At 38.4% G+C, this 22,692-nt stretch overlaps 1 protein-coding gene across 1 annotated transcript in view; it reads left to right on the forward strand.

Annotated features, from left to right (window-relative positions):
- The window catches only part of rnf166 (ring finger protein 166), a 68,129-nt gene extending 60,257 nt beyond the window's left edge, over positions 1 to 7,872 (forward strand). Inside the window, exon 6 of the mRNA XM_043706749.2 lies at positions 1,404 to 7,872. Within this exon, the coding sequence (XP_043562684.1) occupies positions 1,404 to 1,469 (66 nt within the window). The 3' untranslated portion in view covers positions 1,470 to 7,872. The remainder of the gene's footprint in view (positions 1 to 1,403) is intronic.
- Positions 7,873 to 22,692: the final 14,820 nt, after the last annotated feature.

Raw genomic sequence — 22,692 nt, forward strand, 5'->3', positions numbered from 1 at the left:
AAATAAAGAAATATTTGGTGTACTATAGTAGCTCAATTTGTAAGTTCACTGTCCAATGAATAAATTCATTGACCGATAGAGATCAGAATATCCCACTCTGGCAGGTGCATGAATATATGGATGCCATGTGAGGAAAACTGGATTGAATTAATTTCCACTTGGATGATACATCTCAACTCCGCATTTCCAAACTATCCTCAGTTCCCTTAATTCCCTCAGTGCCCAAAAATCTGTTTGGCATACACTCAATAATTGAGCGGCAACAGCTATATGATGTAGAGAATTATAAAGATGCATAGCTCTTTGTTTAGAAATTTATCCTTCATCCTAAATGACCAGCTCCTTATTTTGAGATTGTATGACACCCTCTTCTGTATTACCCTGTCAGTGAAGCATCATCTTCATAGATGTTATGTCAATTTTAATTAGACCACCCCTTACCTATCTAACTTGTAAGTTGTATACTTACAGACCTGCTGAGTATATCTAGCACATTTGGCTCCTGTTATTATTTTCTACAATTAGGTATTGGCAATATGCTACACTATCTTAGAAAACATTAGGATTTTATAAATTATTATTGAGTAATTGTTCAACAAAAACTGTGCTGATTTATTCCATTCCAAATAAGATCAAAGAGTTAAATTTAGATTGACTACAACTACTTAACTTGATTATTTCTGCTCTTCATTATTTCAGTAAAAAAAGTTTTACAATTTTCCTATACTGTAAATCATGGACAATAGATACCATTATATGTTTATATACAGTTGGTGTTATGGACCCTATCATTTTAAAAGTGCAGATACGTTATACTGTAAATCATTAATCACTGTCCATTTCCAACTAATGCTTTACAACACAGCATTTGTGCTGTATTATAACAAGAAATTATATCATTTTATACTGTATGTTCAATTGATAGCTTCACATGACTTTTTTTATTAGCCTTAGCAAAGCACAAGTGAGACTTTCTTAAGTATAAACTAAGTTAGTAATAACAATACAACCATTGAAGAATTCTATTTATTCTGTGGAATTTCATGTTTTTTGAAAATGAAGAAAACAGTGGTCATTTGTTGATTTTATCCTTATGAGACAAAAAGACAATTATTGTTAACAATTTTACTTCGCGTAATTCAATTTTTAGATTTACATAAATGAATTAAAATATTGGGAGCTGTGAACACAAAGGTCAACTCCACTATAATTGAGAGTGTTTTGTTGTCTAAAGTGTGGGTTATCCTACCTTTTCATGCAATGACTTTCATCATCTAGTGAATTAAGGCAAAGAATAAAACCAAGCATGCAATTGTCTGAGTAGAAAGTATTTTATTTAACAAAGTCTATATTTTACTGGATTGGAATAATTTGCCATTTTAATATTCTATTATTTGTTGCAGGATTACAACATTGATGAAGATGCGGCATTACATGCAGCAATAGCACTTTCTCTCACAGAGAAATGAAGCAACTGCCTGCATAGAGATCTAAGCAGACATCCTTTGTACACGTCACCTTCTCTCACCTGACGAAGAGAGTGGCAATTTCCCAACATTCTGTAGGGTACTGTCATCCTCTGCACAAGTCACCTTCTCTCATCTGGGCAAAAATAGTGTCCTCGTCCCAATATTCAGTAAGGTGCTGTCATCCTTGGCACAGGCCATTTTTCTCTGTGCAAAGCGAGTGGCAATTTCTTAGCATTCTGACAGATACCATCACCTTCTGCATAGGCCACCTTCTCGATCTGGGAATAGATAGTGCTCAATTCTTAGTTTTCAATCGGGTGCTATCAACCTCTGTATAAGTTCACTTCTCGCACCTAGGCACAGGTCACATTCACTTCTTTGCATTCAAGAGGGTTCTGGTAACTCAGCTAATCAAGTAACCAGTTGGGTAATAAGTTTATTTTTAATCATTAGTGTGTACCTATACCTTTTGTTCAGTTTAAATTTGTTCCTACATTTTTCTGTGTTACAAATGTTGTACATTGTGGGGGTGTCTGTGTGAAAGAATTGTTTGATTTACGGTTGGTGTTTTTAATGTTTGAGGTCATTTTGCATTACAAGAAATGAAAGCATATTTAAAAAAAAATACAGGAAAGATTGGAAAACTAGAGAATCACGTGAAGAAACCTTTCACCAGTGCTATGTATCATTTATGTTGTTGCTAATCAGAGCTCGAATTTAACAGTTAGCAGATGGTAAATTTAGTGAGAGATGTTGTAAACAGAGAGTTGGCAGAGTGGCTTGGATTTCATAGCTGTAGTTATAACTAAATTGTTGACATTCACTGTCAATATAATTGTGAAACCATCAGCAACTACTGGTGTTGTCACGTTTGTTGTTAAATGTGGGAAATCCAGAAGCTGCTCTCACCCCTGATTTCCTCAGTGTTTCACAAGGCACACTGTTGAAGTCCCTGTTGGAGAGAAATCTTCAGAGCCCACTTCAGAAATTATGTGAACTTACTATTTGTGCTTTTGGTCCTGCTGTATTAAGCACTGCTAAAGTTATACCTTGCTGAATAAGTTGTAATTGGGTTTAATAATGGCATACTCAGTTCATAATTACTTCTGAACACCTTCTCTCACCTGAAAAATACTCATTTATGGAAATGTTCAATTTATCCATTATGTAAGTCTGGACATGTAAAGTAATTGTCATTTTTAAAGTTTATATTTCAGTTTCCAGCTTCATCTCATGTGTATAATCTTAATCTTTATCATGTAATTGGTAAAATGATTGGAAAATAAGGGATAATTGCTGGTCATTACTTCTTAGTTTGCTGTCTGTGAGAATTTCTCACTGTGATATCCTACATGGTGTCATCACTGCTTCTGATTGTTGGAAGTATCTTCAAGCTATCGGTGGAAGGAGCGTAATGTGATGAGAAGGCAGATCCAGCCATATAAACCACTAGGGACATTCTTTTGCTACCAGTTACAAAGTCCAGGCCAGTGTGTGTTGCATATGCATATATCTGACTCTATATATATATATATATATATATATATATATAGCCATCTACTCTGAATAAATTATTTTCAGTTTTATATTTAGCCTATTGAATATAATCTATTGATAATATAATGGGGCGATAAAAATTGATGATTTAACTCTGACCTATACTGGCCTGAGTATGAATCACTAGATGCTCGAACTTTAGTTTTTCTTTAGAATATTGTTTGTCTTGTCTCATTCTTTGAGGTAACTCATTATTAATTCTCCACCCCGGAAGAATTATATACTTTACAACATTCTAATTGGCTCAATAAGGTGCAGGTCATGCATTCCAATAACATTCACAGGAATTGCTTTAAAATGGGATAGGCTAGGTACTCGTGGCTATTTAAGTACTGGATGGGTAAAAAGTGCTGGCTTTCCCAATAATACTTACATATCCTGAACAGTAAAATAAAAATGCACTGATAAATAATATGCTTCTTCACAAATAAAAACAAAGTGTTGTAGAGGTTCAATGGGCTTGACAGCATCAGTGGAGAGAGCAATAGAGCTAACATATTGAATCCACTGTTTTTCTTCAGAGCTTAATAGGCTGGAAAGTGATGGTTATCATGTTGTTGACTAAAGGGGAGGATGAGTGAGGGTCACAGATAATGAGGGTGCCTAGAGAAAAAAACAAAAGGAGTGCTAATAGTTGTAAAGGAGAGAACTAGATACAAAATAGTTGTAAATAGTCAAAAATAGGTTGGCCTTGCTGAAAACAAACCCATGCAAACAAGACACTGATGGGAGGAGGTGGATAATCAAAACGGAGGAAGGGTTCATGTACTGAAGTTGGTGAACTCAATGTTGAGTCCTGAATCTGTAAAATACTATGGTGGATAATGAGGTATTATTCTCCAGCTTGTGTTGAGTTTCACTGAACCACTACGGATCTACAATAGAAAGGTTAGCATAAGAATAAGAGAGTATTAAAATGGCAAGCAATTGGAAGATTGGGATCAACAGAGCAGAGTACTGTATATTGTGCAAAGCATTCACAAATACAGAAGAGCCTGCACTGTGAGCAGCAATTTAACCTGTTTTTTTCATATTACTCTCAAGGGGTCATGCAGGTCTACTTACTATTTGGCCCTAAGGTCTGTTGTAGCTCTCCATTGATATTTAAGGATAATTATTTCTGTTGATATGCTCTCAGTTCTCAGAAAACTGATGGTGTAAAACTATTGAGCTCTTTGAAATTACATGCCAAAGATGCAAATTGGTGTTTTGGTAATTACACGTGCCGTTGTATTTGACACCACGTGACATTATGGGCTGATTAGCAAATACGTTTTGTCTTATTTTCAGAGCATTGGACAGCGAAATGCTACATGCACTGTACATATTGTTGAAACTTTCAACATGCCTGAAAATATAAGAGGATTTTAATCAACTAAATCAGCATATCTCTTTCACTGAAAAGATATGGGGGCAACATTGAACAGGATCTGAAAATGAACAGAAGGATTGCAATGCATGAATTACGCCGTGGTTGTTGCTTCCAGTGCAGGCCACGTGCAAACTCTGTGCTGTCTGTGCACTTAAATAATTACAGTGTGCAGCCAACGCTAAGCATATTATTAAGTGGTTGTATGCCTGAGCAGAGGATTCAAAATTGTGAGAGGATAGCATGAGTAAAAGTTAGCCTATCCTACTTAAGCCCAGTGTGCACTTAATGTCATAGAATTCCTATGATGAGGAAAGAGACCATTCAGTCCATCCGTTCTGTACCAACCTGCTGAAAGATACCCCCCACCTTTCCCTGTAACCCTGCATTTACCGTGGCTAACCCACCTAACCTGCACATCTATGGGGTTTGGGAGGAAACCCTCGCAGACACATGGAGAAAGTCTGTGTAGTTTGCACAATCACCCAAGGCTGGAATCAAACCCTGGTGCTGTGCGGCAGCAGTCCTGACCACTGAGCCACTGTGCCACCCTTCCTTAAAAGGAGGTGCATTTGGCTGAAGCATTTGCTGGAATTTGTTTAACAAATTATTTTTTACATGGGGAACACTCAACATTGGCACATAGTGACTTAATGTGGGTTCCAAGACTTGCCCATGATGAACAGGGGGCATTAGTGGAGAAGTGGAAAGATGTGAATTTTTGATAGGACTCCAAAAGCTCTCAAGATAAACTTTGCAAAGGTAATGAGCCCAGATTGCTGTGGAGGTCTATGCCAGGAGTCAATAATCTAGCAGCACAACGAACATTAATGACATCAGACCCTGGATGTATTCAAATACTAGACCAGAGCACAGAGGAGCTGATGTCTGGTAATCCGTCCTTCAACTCATTGCTAAGATGCCACCCCAGTGGTGTGGCAGTTCTTCTGTGTAGGCCAGTTTTGTTTGTCCTATCTCATAACTTTCATCCTCACATCCTTGTCACCCCATCAATGTCCTTGTTGTTGATGGTCAATCAGCCAAGCAGAGTGCTATGATCCAAAGCTAGAATAGATATGGCCAAACTGCTGAAGCTCTTGCTGCCAATGGAAATACCTTGCACCAAGCATGCTGCAGCCACTGAGGTAAAACTGTGTCAGAGTACTAGGACAGAGAAAGGTGCAAGAAAAGTCAGCACCTAATGCGCAAGGGAAATTAGCCTGGTATAGTTTAATTTATAAATTTAGCTTGGAATGTTTATCTTGCATTACACCAAGGCAGGCACTGTGATGTGATGCTCATGGTTAAAGGGAACATTAGATACAAGACTAGTGAATGGGAAATTGGGCTGGTGATTACTGGTATCACAGACCAGTGAAAGTGTCATGGTCACCATTTTTCTCTTGCTCCACAACCATCTCACTGGTGTTCATTTTACCTGTGGCATGGGTTATATTCTAATGATGGTAAGATTGTGCTCCATGTAACATGTTGCTGAGTATTGTTGATCTCCCCCCAAAGAGATCCAAGCTCTGGTAGCATTGGGTTGAATTTTCCTGCTCGAGATGTTGAGCTTGGAGGTGAGGTATCCCAGAGGTTAATCTTATGGACGGTGAGAACCAGGAATGGATGACCACCCCATTGAAGTGAGCAACAAATTGAGTTGTTCACATGTATAATTTTCCAGGTATTCAGGCATTCTCCAGATGGTGGCGCAGTTCCCCTCCCTGGACCCGAGGGGTTGCTCAACAAAGGAGACTAACCTGAACCAGGCCAGGGGCTATCAACGAATCATGCCCCAAAGAGTGGACCACCTACTGGTGCTTGAAGTGGACAGTGCTAATTGCCACTAGCAATTTTAACCTAGGCCACCCTCCACGTTGAAACATTCCTGCAGGACCTGGCTCTGCTGCTAGGATTGCCATGACTACAAAAGTTGTGGCTCTTCTGTTTGGGCTAGTGAATCAGAAATTAATGCAGTCCATAAGTTGATGGTAGTGGAGTCATGTGAGAAGATTGTATTGTTGGATGCTGTGCCAATCTCTGGCCTCCATTTGGTCCCAAATCACATTCCCAAAGTTCATGGGAAAATCCTAAACAGGGTTCCAGTATAGCAAGGTGTATTTATGATATTTCATGCATGCATGATATTTGTTGTGGAATAACTCTTGTCATACAGTAGCGAAACCTTGGTTATAAAGACTCAAAGACTGATGGCAGAGTGGACTTCTGCAGAATGAAGCCAACAAAGCCTGAATTTTACAAATGCTGGGAGTACTGCTCATTCATGGGAAGAACCTATCATTCCTAAACAGCCTGACCATTGAACAAGGTCTCCCCACAGCAATAAAGTTGTCCAAGCAGCCTTGAGGAATGAAGGATTGACTTCTATCCTTCACTCGATGGAAGTCTAGATCTGTAGATGAAAGAAACATAGATCCCAGAGAGAGTTAAATCAGGCTGTTGCACGCAGGGATCGGGGAATTGAAAGGTGTGCTGGTGTGGGGTTACAGTACGGATTTTATTTGCTAGCTTTAATACCTTGTTTGGTGGGGTAAGGGATGAGAGAATGTTTTTTACATTCAACAAATACTCTTTAAACGATCAATCTCTTCCTGCTTTTTAAACCAGTTGTGTTCCAAACTTGTTCTTGCCCATCATGGATCCATACCAGCTGTATTTTTGCTGCATAATATTTGAATCAAATAGTTTGTTAGCAAACTCAAATGTGCATTAATTTCTTTTCTAAGACTAGCAATCTATAATTTTAGAGTTTCTTGAATTTGTCACCGCAGAAGTCAGTAAGGCAAGTGGAGAGTATTCTATCACATGCTTGACTTTTGCCTTGTAGATAGTGGACAGGCTTTGAGGAGTCAGGAAGTGAGTTACGCACCACAGAATTCCCAGTCTCTGATTTGCTCTTGTGGCTACTATTTATGACTGGTCCAGTTAAGTTTCTGCTATATAGTTAAACCCCCAGCACTCAGCGTTGATGATAGGAGACAATGGCTACTGGGAGGTTCCACAAATGCCAATTGATGTGTTAATACAATTCAGTGATGTTAATGAGGTTGAGACAGTTAAATTCTGTTTTCTTGGAGAGGGTCATTACCTGGTACCTAGCACAAACATACCTGCCACTTATCAGCCCAAGCCTGAATGTCTTGCAGAGGTTAATGTGTTCCCCAGTTGCATCAACTTATTCACATTTATAAACTGTTGTAGTATTCCTTATAGAACTTCAGTCTTTGTATCTCAAACTTTTGGACAAGAAATTTGAATAGTGTGTTGCTATCATAGAACTTTGAAAAGAACAGCACAGAACAGGCCCTTCGGTCCACAATATTCACTGAGGATTATTCCTAATGTAAAATAAAATAACCTAACCTATGCACCCCTCAATTCACTGTCCATGTGCATGTCCAGCAGTCGCTTAAATGTCCCCCAATGACTCTGCTTCCACCACCACTGCGGCAATGCATTACATGCATTCACAACTCTCTGCGTAAAGAACCTACCTCTGACGTCTCCTCTATACCTTCCTCCTAATATCTTAAAACAATGACCCCTAATCCCAGTCAGTCCTGCCCTGGGGAAAAGTCTCTGGCTATTGAGGCTCTGTCCAAGCCTCTCATTACCTTGTATACCTCGATCAGGTCACCTCTCTTCATGTTTATCTCCAGCGAGAAAAGTCTGAGCTTAATCAACCTCTCTTCTTAAGACAAGCCCTCCAGTCCAGGCAGCATCCTGGTAAACCTTCTTTGCACCCTCTCCAAAGCCTCCGTATTTTTCCTATAATAGGGCAACCAGAACTGGACACAATATTCCAAGTGTAGTCTCACCAGGGGTCTTGTAGAGCTGAAGCAAAACCTTGCAGCTCTTAAACTCGATCCCCCCGTTAATGAAAGCCAAAACACCATATGCTTTCTTAACAACCCTATCCACTTAGGTGGCAACTTTGAGGGATCTTTGCACTTGAAACCAAGATCCCTCTGTTCCTCCACACTGCTAAGAATCAGGTCTTTAATCCTACAATCAGCATTCAAGTTCCACCTTCCAACATGCATCACTTCGTATTTATCCAGGTTGAACTCCATCTGCAATTTCTCAGCCCAGCTCTGCATCCTGTCTATATCACGCTACAGCCTGCAATAGCCCTCGATACTATCAATGGCACCTCCAACCTTTGTGTCATCAGCAAATTTACTAACCCACCCCTCAGCCCCCTCATCCAAGTCATCTATAAAATGACTATCATTGTTACTGGGAATATTACTTCTGTGACAATCATATTTCTGTGATGTTCTGGTGATTGTACTTCCTGGAGTGAGCCAGTGACCTATGTATATTTGACCCACTTGCACATTTTTCCATCACAAATTAAGCATCTTTCTTTCAAAACTTTGTTTACTGCTATTGAACTTTTTGAACCAGTAGTGGATAAATCTTCACTGTCTTCACGCATTGCATTAAAATATGTATCACCATTTTTGTTGCCTTTTTGTGAATGATCTGATATTAACCGTCAAAGAAAAATGCAGCTTTGACTGTATATTAACTGTTGCAATTCACGTACTAGGACACACCAATTCCTTTGTACCTCTGAGTTCTGCGATCTCTTACCACATAAGTAATATTCTGCTTTTCTGATCTTGCCAAGTGGACAAGTTCACATTTTCTTATTTTATATTTAATATGCCAAATCTTTGCAACTCTGTCAACCTATCTGTATTACTTTGCAGAGATTTACAACTTACTTCTCTGTCTATCTTGGTGTCTTTAGCAAATTTAGCAACCATATATTTGGTCACTTCATCCAAGTAATTGAAGAAATTGTAAATATTTGAAGCCCCAGAACTGAACTTTGTGGAAATCCACTTGACACCTCTTGCTAATCTGAAAATTATACAATTATGCCTCCTCTCCATTTCCTATTAGCTAACAAATTCTCTGACCACCCCAAACCTGAGCTCTTATTTTGTACAGGAGAAACTGAGGACTGCAGATGCTGGAGATCAGAGCTGAAAAATGTGTTCCTGGAAAAGCGCAGCAGGTCAGGCAGCATCCAAGGAGCAGGAGAATCGACGTTTCGGGCATAAGTCCTTCTTCAGGAAGAAGGGCTTATGCCCGAAACGTCAATTCTCCTGCTCCTTGGATGCTGCCTGACCTGCTGTGCTTTTCCAGGAACACATTTTTCAGCTTTTATTTTGTACAGCGGTACATTGTCAAATGCCCTCTGGAAATTGAAGAGCAGCAAATCCACAAGCTCCCTTTTATCCACACTGCATATTACTTCCTCAAGAATTCCAGTAACTTGGTCAAACATGTTTTCTCTTTCACAAACTGTGTTGACTTTGATTAGATTGAGATTTTCTCCCATTGCTTTTCTTTAAATTTTGCCCATCTTCTGACCTTCGATTCATCTTTGTCAAATTATATACTTGTACTTTCAATTTGATTTGTTTTTTTATGTTCGTTTGTTAGCTACAGATGGCGCATCTTTTGAACACCTGCCTTTATCAATAGAATGCATCTTTTTTGAGTAATTTGCAAAATCCTGTTAAATATCTGCCATTGTATTTCTACTCATCTACCTTTTAGCTGTGTTTTCCAGTTCAATTTAGCCAGTTTTGTCTTCACGTATAGATACTTCCCATATTTAAGTTAATTTTGCTAGATCCACTCTCCTCCTATTCAAATTGTACTTGGAAACTCAATTAGATTTTGATCATTTGCTAATTGGGGCGGGGTGGGGGGGGTGAGTATGGAGGAGTGGAGGCTTCAAATTAATTAATGCTGTTTCATTGCACTTTATCAAACCTAGTTCAGTCTGCCCTCCATTTGGTTCTAGAATGTGCCATTCTAAGATACTGTCCCTAAAACACCCATGATCTCATCCTTTACCTGTTTCATTCATTCAATATAAAATCACCCAAAATGATCACCTTACCATGCTCACAAGTCCCCATTATTTCTTAGTGTATTCCACATCTGACGGTCTGCTTATTGTTAGCCTATAAATGACTCCTCAAGTGAATTATTACTTTCACTATTTCTCGACTCTAGCCAAAAGGATTCCACGGAATTAAGGTAATCTCGGCCTATTGTATCAGCAGTATCCTTTAATTAATAAACCTGCCCATCCACCTTTATGTTAGCTTCCTCTACTTCCTAAATGTGATGTACCCTGGATTATTCAGGTCCTAGTCTCTTCGTCCTTACAGCATTTTTCTGTGATGGCTATCAGATCTCATGTTTATTTGTAGTTGTCTTGTCAGTTTGTCTCTTTTGTTATGAATGCTATGTATATTCAAATACATCTCATCCTTTACCTGTTTCATTCATTCAATATAAAATCACCCAAAATGATCACCTTACCTTTAGTTCTGTTGTTTAACTTTTTTTTGAACTTCCAGCCTCATCTAGTGATGCACATTTAAGTTTGTTCTTTTTATTCCTTCCCGCCCACTCTGATCATTATTTCTCTTACTGCTACCTTGCTCTCTTGTCTCATCTATTTAATAATCATGCCTCCCTAAACATTTTTGTTACTATTCGTTCCTCCAATGTAGTTGTTACAGGCAAGGCCAACATTTATTGCTCAATCATAACTATCCAGAATGCAATTTACAGTCAGCCACATTGTTGTGGATCTGAAGACACACAGGCCAGACTAGACATGGATAGGAGATTTCCTTTTCGAAATGACATTAGTGAACCAATGAGTTTTTAAGACAATCGACAGTGGTTACATGGCCATTAGGGGGGCTTTTATTGCAAATGTGTAATAATGTATGTAGATTAATAGTGTACATAATGTATGTAGATCCTTTTACTATTTAAAAATCAGGAACCATTTATTTAAAGAATGGGCTTAGTTGGTGAGCTTGAGAAAAAAAAGGAAGTTGTCAACTTCCAGTTCTCTCTCAAATTTTCCAAATGCAAGTTGGTTTTATTTCACATCGATACAGAAAGGAAAAGATAACAAAGCAATTACTGTAATTTGTTTAGATAGCTTGAGTATTTCACATTTACTTGTCAATAGAGGCACATCTATATGGATAGCAACTGTTTTAGCCAACTTCATATTTAATGTCACTGCACAGATATGACACTAAACCATGTGGGCTTCCAGGCACAGCAGAGATGAATGATTGTGTCTATCCTTTTTCAAAATTGGGCTTGTGCCTGAAAGACCCTGCACACTTCAAGACTTCTTAGTGATTTTATGCTGCTTTATAGAATAAACTAGAGTTGCCATTGATGTCATGTCCTGGTGCCATCATTGGTGAAAGTAAACTCCACAAAGAGTTGGGTTTTTGCATGATTGCACAACATGTGCATTTAAATTAACAAACCAGTATCTCCCCAGAATGTAATCACTATTTTTCCTTTATGCCTCAATGCCTATGTTCTATCATGTCAGATCTGGTTTTGTTTTGGGTTTTATTTTGTAGCATCTACATTTTGTTCTTTTTTTTTAAGAATTTCAGTTTCTTCCCATTCTACAGTTTATTTCCTACCAATAGAGCATATATACTATAGACCCCTGCCCACTCGTGCATAGTAAGGCACTTTTTCTGGAAAAAATGCTTAAGGTTCCCTACTCTTGCACAAGCGCAGTAACTGTTTATAGCCACTTGAGTGCAGGAAAGCTTTACTGTAAAATTAGAATGAGGTTGCAAGATGAGCATTAAATCTTAGTGACTGAGAAAGTCTAGTAGAGTTGACACTCTAAATGTCTGAACTGCATTCTAAGTGTGACTATGTTGGTTGCAGTTGCTTTATTGAGTCTTGATTTTACTTTTTTTAATTACACAGATACTTTTTTAAGGAATATAAAACCCAAAAGTGAATTAACGGAGTTAAGATGCAAATCAGCCATGATCTATTTGAGTGGCTGACCAGGCTCCAAGAGGTGATTAGTTACTCCTGGGTTGTTTTATTTTGTGATTTCAGTTCCTGAATTTATCTAGTCTAGATCCTAGTAGATTCTGTTTCTTTACCACCGATCAGAAAAAATATTGTACTGGTAAGGAAACCTCATGTATTAAATTCGAGCTCTGAAAACATTCTTACATTTGATTATATTTCTTTGTACTTGTTTTACATTTGTTCAAGCTTGAAGTCAAGCTGATCCATTCCTTGTAATCTCTGCTTTCTGATGGATCTATGGGGACTTCCAAATATCTTAAAATAATATGATTCTTCTATGTTTAAGAGGGAGCATAAATGGCCATTTAGGTACACAAGTCAGATAAATCACTAAGGCAGGATCCTTCCACATTAACAACTGGCTGAACCAAAAAAAAACTGAAGCTTAGTACTGAATTAATATATATTTTTAAAGCAACACACTCATCAAGCTATTTCTACAGGGTAGTAACTGGAAGAGCAACTAAAACACTTAACAAAAAAACATTGAGTGCGATTTGCTTTGGTTTGAGACATCTTCATTTTATCTCTAAGGTTCAAATAGAAATGACCTAAAGGGAAAAAGGTCCATCCTCTTTTATCAGTTTTGCAAGTCACAGGTTAATTGAGATCTATCATTTTCAGTGCATCTACCTAAATATGAATTAACGAAAATGTCATTTGGCTCAAAAGGCTCGGTTTTGGATAGCCAGGATGTAATGGAAATTCCAGTTGCTATAAATCTCAGAAATGTTTTTCCAGTATTTAAGGGTATTACATTTTAGGAAGAGGTTAACTAGTGCTTAGTAGTGTGAGGAATACAGCAATCTGTAATAAGTATGTGCTTGAATAGGTGGAACCAAAAATCTATTTATGTAGATAAGTATTTAATACCCAAATTCTAATTCAAAAGTTAGATTTTGGTTTTCAGTACAGTGAGTACAGAAAATGTGACTTTAGTTTGTACTGCCAATAGAATAAAAAGAAAACCATTGAATTCTCTTTCAGTGTTACATCCTCCACCTTACTGAGCACAAAGAAAACTTCCAGTTTGTTATTTTATAAAAGTGATTTTGATGTAGCAAAATAACTGTGTGAATGAGATTTACTTAATAAATGTGTGAGATCAGTGTTTCAAATTGTTTGGACAACTAGTAGAATTTTCTGGTGACTTGCAATTTATATTTCCAAGATAAGAACATACATAAGTTATTTTTCTTCTAAATCAGTATGTAAATTAATTTATTATTTTATTTAAACTTTTAAATTCTTATTTAACTTCCTTACAACATTATACTTTATGCTTGTAGCTCACTAGCAAAAATCAAAACATAGAATATTAGTTACCAGTAACTTTGCTAGCTGCTAGTCTTAATTTGAACACTGTAAGATATTGTATCTGAATTGAAATTGTAATGTAGGTTTTAAAACAAAAGGTTTTCCTCATTGTTCTGGTCATGCAATTACTCACGCAGTTCTGAATTTTAAATTGGCACCAATTGATAATTTAAATTTCTGATGCCTTTGCATCTAATGGAAGTCAAGTTATAATACATAGGCATGTATAAAGTATCATCTGGGACTAGCTAATGACAATAATTAAGTTTGCCTGATGCCTGAGTTCATGGAGGCAATGCTACTGAGCTAGTGTTTTGGTGTGGTTTCTTTACTTATTCCAGTTCAGTTACAACCCTGCACCTGCAGAGGTGAGAGATACAGATTCCACATTCTTCCATCAAGCTGCAAAAAATGACTGTAGAAAACTTATGCTATAATACAAACCTTGTCTAATTTTCTAATATTTTTAATGTACTACAGTGCACATTTTCAAACTAGTTTTTTAGAAATTGTTTGTTGCTGTGTGAAGTTAGTGTGTACATTTGGATATTTTGTAAATAAAATTTTGCTTGTTCAGCAACTAAAGGCTATTCGTTTCATATTTCTTCTTAATTCCAACATCAGTTGATCAAATTTGGTGTCAGAATTAAACAACTGTTTCTCTCATGGGAAAACTCAGACATTCCGAGTTCATTTTTAATACTAATTGGCAGTTTATCTTTGAGCTGGTGAACAAATTAAGCCAAAATAATTGGCCTGAGGAGACGTGATGCATATTGGGATTCCACAGCCATCTTTACACACTGATCTTTGTGGAAATTGCCTGGGCGGTTTCAACTTCAGATGGGTGGTTCCCCTGTTTTTGGGGTCCTCTGAGTGTCGTAGACCATAACCAAATAGTTACCAAAAAAAATCACTCAGACTGAGTCCCCCAACTACCTCCCAAACTGATTACTCTTAACTGCCTGAGCACCTGACTGTGGCCCCTCCAATCAGACCCAACCCAACTACCTCTGCCGACCTTGCTAACCCCCAACTGTCCTTCTGAGCAGACGTGACGGTCAACCTCCTGGTTACTCCGGTTTCCTCCCACTGTTCAAAGGCGTGTGGAATAGGTTGATTGGCCATGATAAATTGCTTTTGCCTGAAACGTCGATTTCGAAGCTCCTTGGATGCTGCCTGAACTGCTGTGCTCTTCCAGCACCACTAATCCAGAACATGATAAATTGCCCACAGTATCCAGGGATGTGTAGGCTAGGTGGATCAGCCATGGATTTGTGTGGTAAGGGGATGGGGGAATGTGGTTCAGGGTGAGATGCTCTTTGGAGGTTCGGTGCAGACTCGATAGGTCAAATACACTCTACCTGCACAGTAGGGGTTCTATGATTCACCACCCGATTATCTTCCTAACTCAGTCCAGCAAGTCTTCCAGATCCATCCTGTCTGTCTTCATACTTACCTCAGCCACTCAGTTACCTTATGATCTACTTACCCCACCACCCTATCCATTCTCTCATTTTTTTCCTATTCACTGCTAACATTCATGGTGTGTGTTTAAACTTACAATATGGCAACTATAAGAAAAGAGGGGAGGGGGTGTTATACCTTTCTTTGACTGCGACAATATGTCCCAATTGACACTGCACTTCACATTTTTAGAAAAAACAGGCTCAGGAGACCCAGCAAGAAATGCAAAGGAAGGTCTGAGAGTTTTTTTGATTGCTGCTCCATGCAAGATCTGAGCTACAATAGATACATCTGTAACCACCAAGATGTATAAATAACAACAACTTGCATCAAGGTCCTTAAATTCAACACCAAGATACATAAAGAGATAATAGGGCAGATGGCAAAATAAACCTTGATCAAAGGGGTAAGTTTTAGAGAGCAGAGAAAGAATAAAAGTTTTAGAGATGGTGTTCTAGAGCCTCAGCAGTTCAACGCACAACTTCAAATGATGAAGCCATTAAAACTAAAGATGTGCTAAAGGCCAGATGTCCTAGAAAGATATCAGGCTGGAGGAGCTGCAAAAGAGGGAAAGGAAAAAAAAAGGGGAAGGATTTGACAACATGAATGAGAATTTGATATCAATGCAATGCTGTACTGGAAGCCAACGTAGGTCTTTGAGCACTGGATGTGATGGATGAACATGATAGGATACCGGGAACAGAGCTTTAGATGAGTAGGATCTTTTTGCAAATTATATTGCCAAGGAGCAGCATGTTAATCTTTTTAAAATGTGAACCAAGGAAAGGGTTTCCAGAGGTAGCTGAAGAACCAAGAGACGACATTGCAATTGATGGCCGTTTACACTGGTGTTCATAATACCTAAACTGGTCTTCTAATCATCAGCTTTGGATAGCTAGTTATTAGAGAAAAGAAACCTGACATTTGAAGTTACCTTTTCGAACTAAATATAATAAAATATATTGTCATGTGTTTATAATTACAAGTTCTAAACAAATGATATGGCTGTAAAGTCTAAATATGATTGTAAAGATTACATTCTATTTATTGAATATCTATGTGAGTGCAAGTATCCACCATTTTAATTACATCTTTTAATTTGGATACCATTCAAAATTAGCAAGAAGTAGTGTAATTTTCTATGTAAACACAAAATACTACGAATGCTGAAAGTTTGAAACAAACAGAATGTCAGTGGCTATGATAGTGTCTGTGAAGAAAACAGTCAACGTGTTGAGTCTGATATGACTTCTTCAAAACTGTAGACTTGAAACATTAACTCTGTTTCTCTCTCCAAAGAATCTGCCAGAACTGTCGAATTTCTAATTAATTTTAAGTGTATTTTGTGTAGTTCTATTTGGATTACTCTGCATGGAATATCATTTTTTCTATCATTGATTCTGGTTCCTTTCAAATTGTTGGCTTGTGTCTTTAATCCAATTGCCATAATTCTATAAAAAAGCTTATGTAAGTTAAAATGTTTCATTCAATAATTGATTCTCCAAATCTGAAAAGTTGAGTTCCCTACAATTTGTTTTATAGCAAGCATATTTCTTAAAGGAATTTATTGAGTGCCTATTATTGAGATTAATGATTTTCTAGGAAAAAAAGTGAAGATCCCTGTGACATCTCCATACATCTGGAAGTATGTAGATTAATATGGAAAAAGTGTACAAATAAAGCAAACAAGTTAAAGACTTTATAGCTTTCACTGGAGATCATTATGATATTGAAATATCCTGACCACTTTTATAACTTAAAATATTTGGGTTTTTTTGCACATGGTAACAGTAGAGTCTGCTGAAGCTTATCTTCTTTGATGCAGAATGGAATGAGACCAACAATTAGTCATTCTACCAGGGTAAAGTTCAAACCTTGCCTCTGAGGTGAAGGAAATGTGTTATCATGGGCAAAATACTTTTTGGGATAGTATAAATCTGATGTAGTATTATCCAGCTAGATCATCCCTCACCATAATCAAGTCATTATAATTAAGTATTCCCAAAGCAATATTGCTTATTTTGTCAACGAAAATAGCACAGTGATTTTGATTACTTCCCATCAGTAATGGCATTTAAAAAGAATTTGCATTTTAAAAACCACTTCCCTATTTTATTGACATATGCAGCAACTGATCGGTGCATTGAGAAAATCTCATCAAAAGCAAGAAGACAAATTCCGTTAATCTGCTTGAGCTTTTAGTAGAGTTGTAACTGTTGCCGAATACTCTGAGAGTTTCCACAAAGAAAAAAGTGCCATGGATCTTTTATAGACACCTGACAAAGCAGATAGTGAATTGAACTGATCGGGGAGGGACCTGCCTCACTAAATGGTTGAAACCAGACCAACCCACGGCCAGAAAGTGGTGCAGCCAAAACTTGTATGAGCATAAACAAAATTGCCAGAGAAATTCAGCACATCAGGCAGCAGCTGTGGAGAGAAAACAGAGCTAACGTTTCCAGTCCAGTGGCTCTTCAGAACTGTTCTGATGATGAGTCACTGAACTTGAAATGTTAACTCTGTTTTCTCCCCACAGATGCTGCCATACTTGCTGAGTTTCTCCAGTGATTCCTGTTTTTGTTTCAGATCTTGAGCATCTGCAGTTCTTTGGATGACTTGTATAAGCATAACCCTGATTGGTTGCTTTCCTACAGGACCTGTAAGTTGACTTCACTGGAATTTTCTACAATGCCAGTACAATAGAATTCAAACTCCACTGGAGAGAAGTACCATTAGCTTTCTCCTTCTTAATATCAGATGGAGCAAGTCAGTTTGGGTGACAACTAGTATCTGTGATGCTTGTAATCTTGGCAAGAAACAAGGATGCACTATTCACTCAGCACTCCTGGCTGAAGACAGTTGCTCTTTCTTCAACCTAGCCTTTTACACTAATGTGTTTGTAGAGCCGACACCACTGGTTAGTTTAATTGTTCACCATCATTCATAAGTTGATGTTATAGGATTGCAAAGCTTTAATCTGACCTGTTGCTTGTGAAATCACTTTGCTTTCTTTATTTAGTATGTTCCCGTATTGTAGCTTTAGGTTTGAGCATAAGAGTACTGCTTCAGAGTTTTTGTGGACATTAAGTTTATGGAGGATAAAATATGGAAGACCAGCCAAAAGTGCATTGGAATAGTCATCATCAGCTGAGGGAGAGTGGTAGGTGGTATTCAGCAGGAAGTTTACTTGCCAATGTTTGATCTGTGCTGTGAGACTTTATAGTATCCAGAGTAAATGTTGAGTTGGGGGTGATGGTGGGATAGTGGTGATCTCATAGGACCATGGAAGCTGATAGAATTTAAAATCAATTAATAAATTGCTAGTCTCAAGAATGGTAACTGTTAAACTATCACTGATTGTCAGAAAACCCCCAGATGGTTCACTTGTATACTGTAAACAAGGAAGTCTACTGTCTGTACCTCATCTAGCTAAATGTGACACCAGATCCACACCAGTGTGGTTGACTCTTAATTGTGCTCTGAAATGCTACAGTAAACCATTTAGTTCTAGGGTAATTAGAGGTGGACAACAAATGATAGTCTGGCCAGTGGTGCTCGCATCCCTGCAAACGTACAAATCCTTGCAAATCCTGGAACTCTCTAAATAATTAAAATATAAAGTAGAACTATTCTGTCCTAAGAGTATATCACTGTGCCACTACTACTGGTTAGTGTGTCCCCAGCACATATGCAGCAATGGTGATGGAGGACTCGGGGTCATTGAAAGTAACTGTAAGATTCAATGAGCACGGCTATGTCTGTCAGTTGCTTAATTTAAAAAAAACTAAAAGAACTGTGGGTGCTAGAAATCAGAAACAAAAACAGAAGTTGCTGGAAAATCTCAGCTGATCTGGCAGCATCTATGGAGAGAAATCAGAGATAATGTTTCAGGTCTGGTGACCCTTCATCAGAATTGATGTAGCAAGGAAAAAGTTTTTTTTTATGCAAAGTTTGGGATGGGGGGTAAGGCGTAAATGATAGGTGAAGATAGGCCCAAGGAACGAGGAGAAAAGTTGGACAGATATCAGACCTGAAGAACAGTTGCTTTATTAGTCTGTGGGACAGAGAACTCGTTCCATTTTTGTATCAGACCTGAGTAAGGAGGACATTACACGAGTGCATTTTTCTTGTTTCTGGTGCCAAGGTAGATGCTAGTTGGTCAAAAGACCATAAATTTTCGGAGCAGAAGTAGGCCATTCAACCTATTGATTGGCAGAGCAGATTCAATATGATGACTGATTGGATGACCCTCAACTCCACTTTCTTGCCTTTTCCCAATAACTCTTGATTCCCCTACTGATTAAAAATCTACTTCAGCCTTAAATATACTGAATGACCCAGTCATGATTGCCTCTGTTGCAAAGAATTCCACAGATTCACTATGTTCTAAGAGAAAAAAATTTTGATCTCTATTTTAAATGGGATATCCCTTTCTCTGAGGTGATGCAGTCTAGTCCCAACCTCTTAGTGTCTACCCTGTCAAGTCCCTAATAATCTTACATGTTTCAATAAAATTGCCTCTGATTCTGCTAAACTCCAATGAGTACAAACCCAACTACTCAGCGAAGAAGATTGCTCCATATGTGGAATTAACCTGACGAACCTTCTCTGGTCTGCTTCCAATACTAGAACATCAGTTCTCTTGATAAGGGAACTAAAACTATTCACTGAATTCTAGCTATGGTCTGAATCGTGACTTGGATAATTTCACAAGACATCCCCTTATTTATACTCAATTGCCTTTGAAATAAAGATAAATATTCCATTTGTCTTCCTGCTGAACCTGGATACTAATTTTATGAGTCCTGCACTTTAATCTCCAAATCCCTCTGCTGCAGTTGCCTGCAATCTTTTTCCATTTAAGTGATATTCAGCTTTTCTATTCTTCCAGCTGAATGGCATACCCTCACAGTTTCCTACATTATATTCTGAAGATTGGCTGTTTGACAGAAGGCAGAGAATGGGGATAAAGTGATCTTTTTCAGCTTGACAGTCCGTGACTAGCGGAGTTCTGCAGGGGTCAGTATTGGAATTACAATAATTCACATTATACATTAACGATATGGACGAAGGAGCTGAGGGCATTGTTGTGAAGTTTTCAGAAGAGACAAAGATAGGTAGAGGGACAGGCACTGTTGAAGATGTAAGGAGGCTATAGAAGAATTTATATGGACTAGGAGAGTAGGCAAAGAAGTGGAAAATGGAATATAATGTGATAAAGTGTGAGGTTATGCACTTTGGTAGGAAGAATGGAAGCATAGGCTATTTTCGAAATGGGAAAAGGCTTCGAAAATCTGAAGCACAAAGAAACGTGGGAGTCCTAGTTCAGGATTTTCTTAATGTAAAATGTAGGATCCGTTGGTGGTTTAGAAGTTAAATATAGTGTTTCATTTCAGGAGGGCTAGAATGCAAGAGCTGATATTGTATAAGGCCCTGGTCAGATGGCATTAGAATATTGTGTGTGGTTTTCAGGCCTCTCTCTAAGGAAGGAACATACTGACATTAGGAGAGGTCCAGAAGAGGTTTACAAGAATGATCCTGGAGGTGTTTTTTTTCCATTAGCAGAAGAGACTAGAAAACACAGCCTCAAACTCAAAGGATGGCCGTTTAGAACTGAGGTTAGGAAGCATTCCTTCAGACAGAGAGTGGTGAATCTGTGGAACTCATTACTGCAGACAGTTTTTAGATTAGATTAGATTAGATTAGATTACTTACAGTGTGGAAACAGGCCCTTCGGCCCAACAAGTCCACACCGACCCGCCGAAGCGCATCCCACCCAGACCCATTCCCCTACATTTACCCCTGCACCTTACACTACGGGCAATTTTAGCATGGCCAATTCACCTGACCTGCACATTTTTGGACTGTGGGAGGAAACCGGAGCACCCGGAGGAAACCCACGCAGACACGGGGAGAATCTGCAAACTCCACACAGTCAGTCGCCTGAGGCGGGAATTGAACACAGTTGTGGAGGCCAAGTCATTGAATGTCTCCTAGACAGAGATAGATAGGTTCTAGATTAGTAAGGGTATCAAGGGTTACAGGGAGAAGGCGGGAGAATGGAGTTGAGAAGCATATCAGCCATGATTGAATGACAGAGCAAATTCGTGCTGACTGGCCTAATTCTGTTTCCATACAGAGTCATAGAGATGCACAGCATGGTAACAGACCCTTCAGTCAAACTTGTTGATGCTGACCAGATGTCCTAAATAAATCTAGTCTCAGTTGCCAGCAATTGGCCCATGTCCTTCTAAATCCTTCCTATTCATTTACCATATATTTTAAATGTTGTCATTGTACCAGCCTCCATCACTTCCTCTGGTAGCTCGTTCCATACACACACCACCTTCTGCGTGAAAATATTACCCCTTAGGACCCTTTTAAATCTTTCTCCTCTCATCTTAAATCCATGCACTCTAGTTTTAGACCCTTTCCACCTGGCCCCACCCCAATCCCAGGGATACCTTGTGTATTTACCCTATCCATGCCCCTCATGATTTTATAAATCGCTATAAGGTCACCCGTCAGCCTTCAATGCTCCAAGGAAAAATAGCCTCAGCCTATTCTGTGTTTCCGTATAGCTCAAACCCTCCAACCCTGGCAACATCCTTGTAAATCTTCTGTGAACCCTTTCAAGTTTCACAACATCCTTCCTATAGCAGGGAGACCAGTATTCTAAAAATGACCTAACTAATTTCCTGTACAGCCACAACATGACCTCTGTCCTATGATTTATGTATCATAACTGGGCTCCAGACCACAAGTGAATGGTGGAATGTGTATGTGTGTTCGGGGGGTTATCAGCAGCATGTGCTGATGATTCCAAGCAGGCTCTCTCCTCATAATATTGGGTCCTTCCATCAGGCACTAAGAGTCTTCGAATAAGGGATCCTCAGTTAGATCTAGCAAAAATAACACACAGGTTTACTTGGACTGCTCCCTATATTGTACATCCACTACTGGATTCATTGGCAGCAGGTTGAGGGAGAGAAGTTGTACAGAATCTAAATTCGTCCAATATAATTTGTTTCACTCCTCAATTTACAAGATGGATGAAAGCTTCATATTTATCACATTATAAAATAATCCCACACTACATCTTTACCAATAATTTTTAAGTCAGACAATGTATTAGAATTTTTCGACCGCCCCTTCATTCTGAGAGTTTGGGGCTGTAGTAAATATGCAAAACACTCCAACAATCACACGATAACAGCCCAAAGTTTTCTATGGGCTATGTAACATTTTATGGTATAAGCTAAGTAATAAGCTATTTCCTGGATGGCAAAGAAAATATTTAGTATATAATGGTATCGCAGGTGAGGGAAATAGTTAAAATTGATTATACTGGGTAGATTTATTTTGAAGAGATTTGATTTTCATGTGTGACCTGCTGTAAACCTGAATTTACAGATCTGCCATAGGCCTTGACCATTTCAGTATTTCACCAGTCTAGCTTAATGTCAGAACAATGTGACCTAACTCCATGAAGCTGAAATTTCTTTCTTTGTTCTTTCACATAATGTAGTTGTCACTAGCATATCCTTGAACTGAGCAGCCTCCTGGAAAAAGCTGAGG

The sequence above is a fragment of the Chiloscyllium plagiosum genome, unplaced genomic scaffold (assembly GCF_037043375.1).
Source record: "Chiloscyllium plagiosum isolate Xiang-an unplaced genomic scaffold, Cpla_swu_hap1 HiC_scaffold_17, whole genome shotgun sequence".
NCBI classification, from domain to species: Eukaryota; Metazoa; Chordata; class Chondrichthyes; order Orectolobiformes; family Hemiscylliidae; genus Chiloscyllium; species Chiloscyllium plagiosum.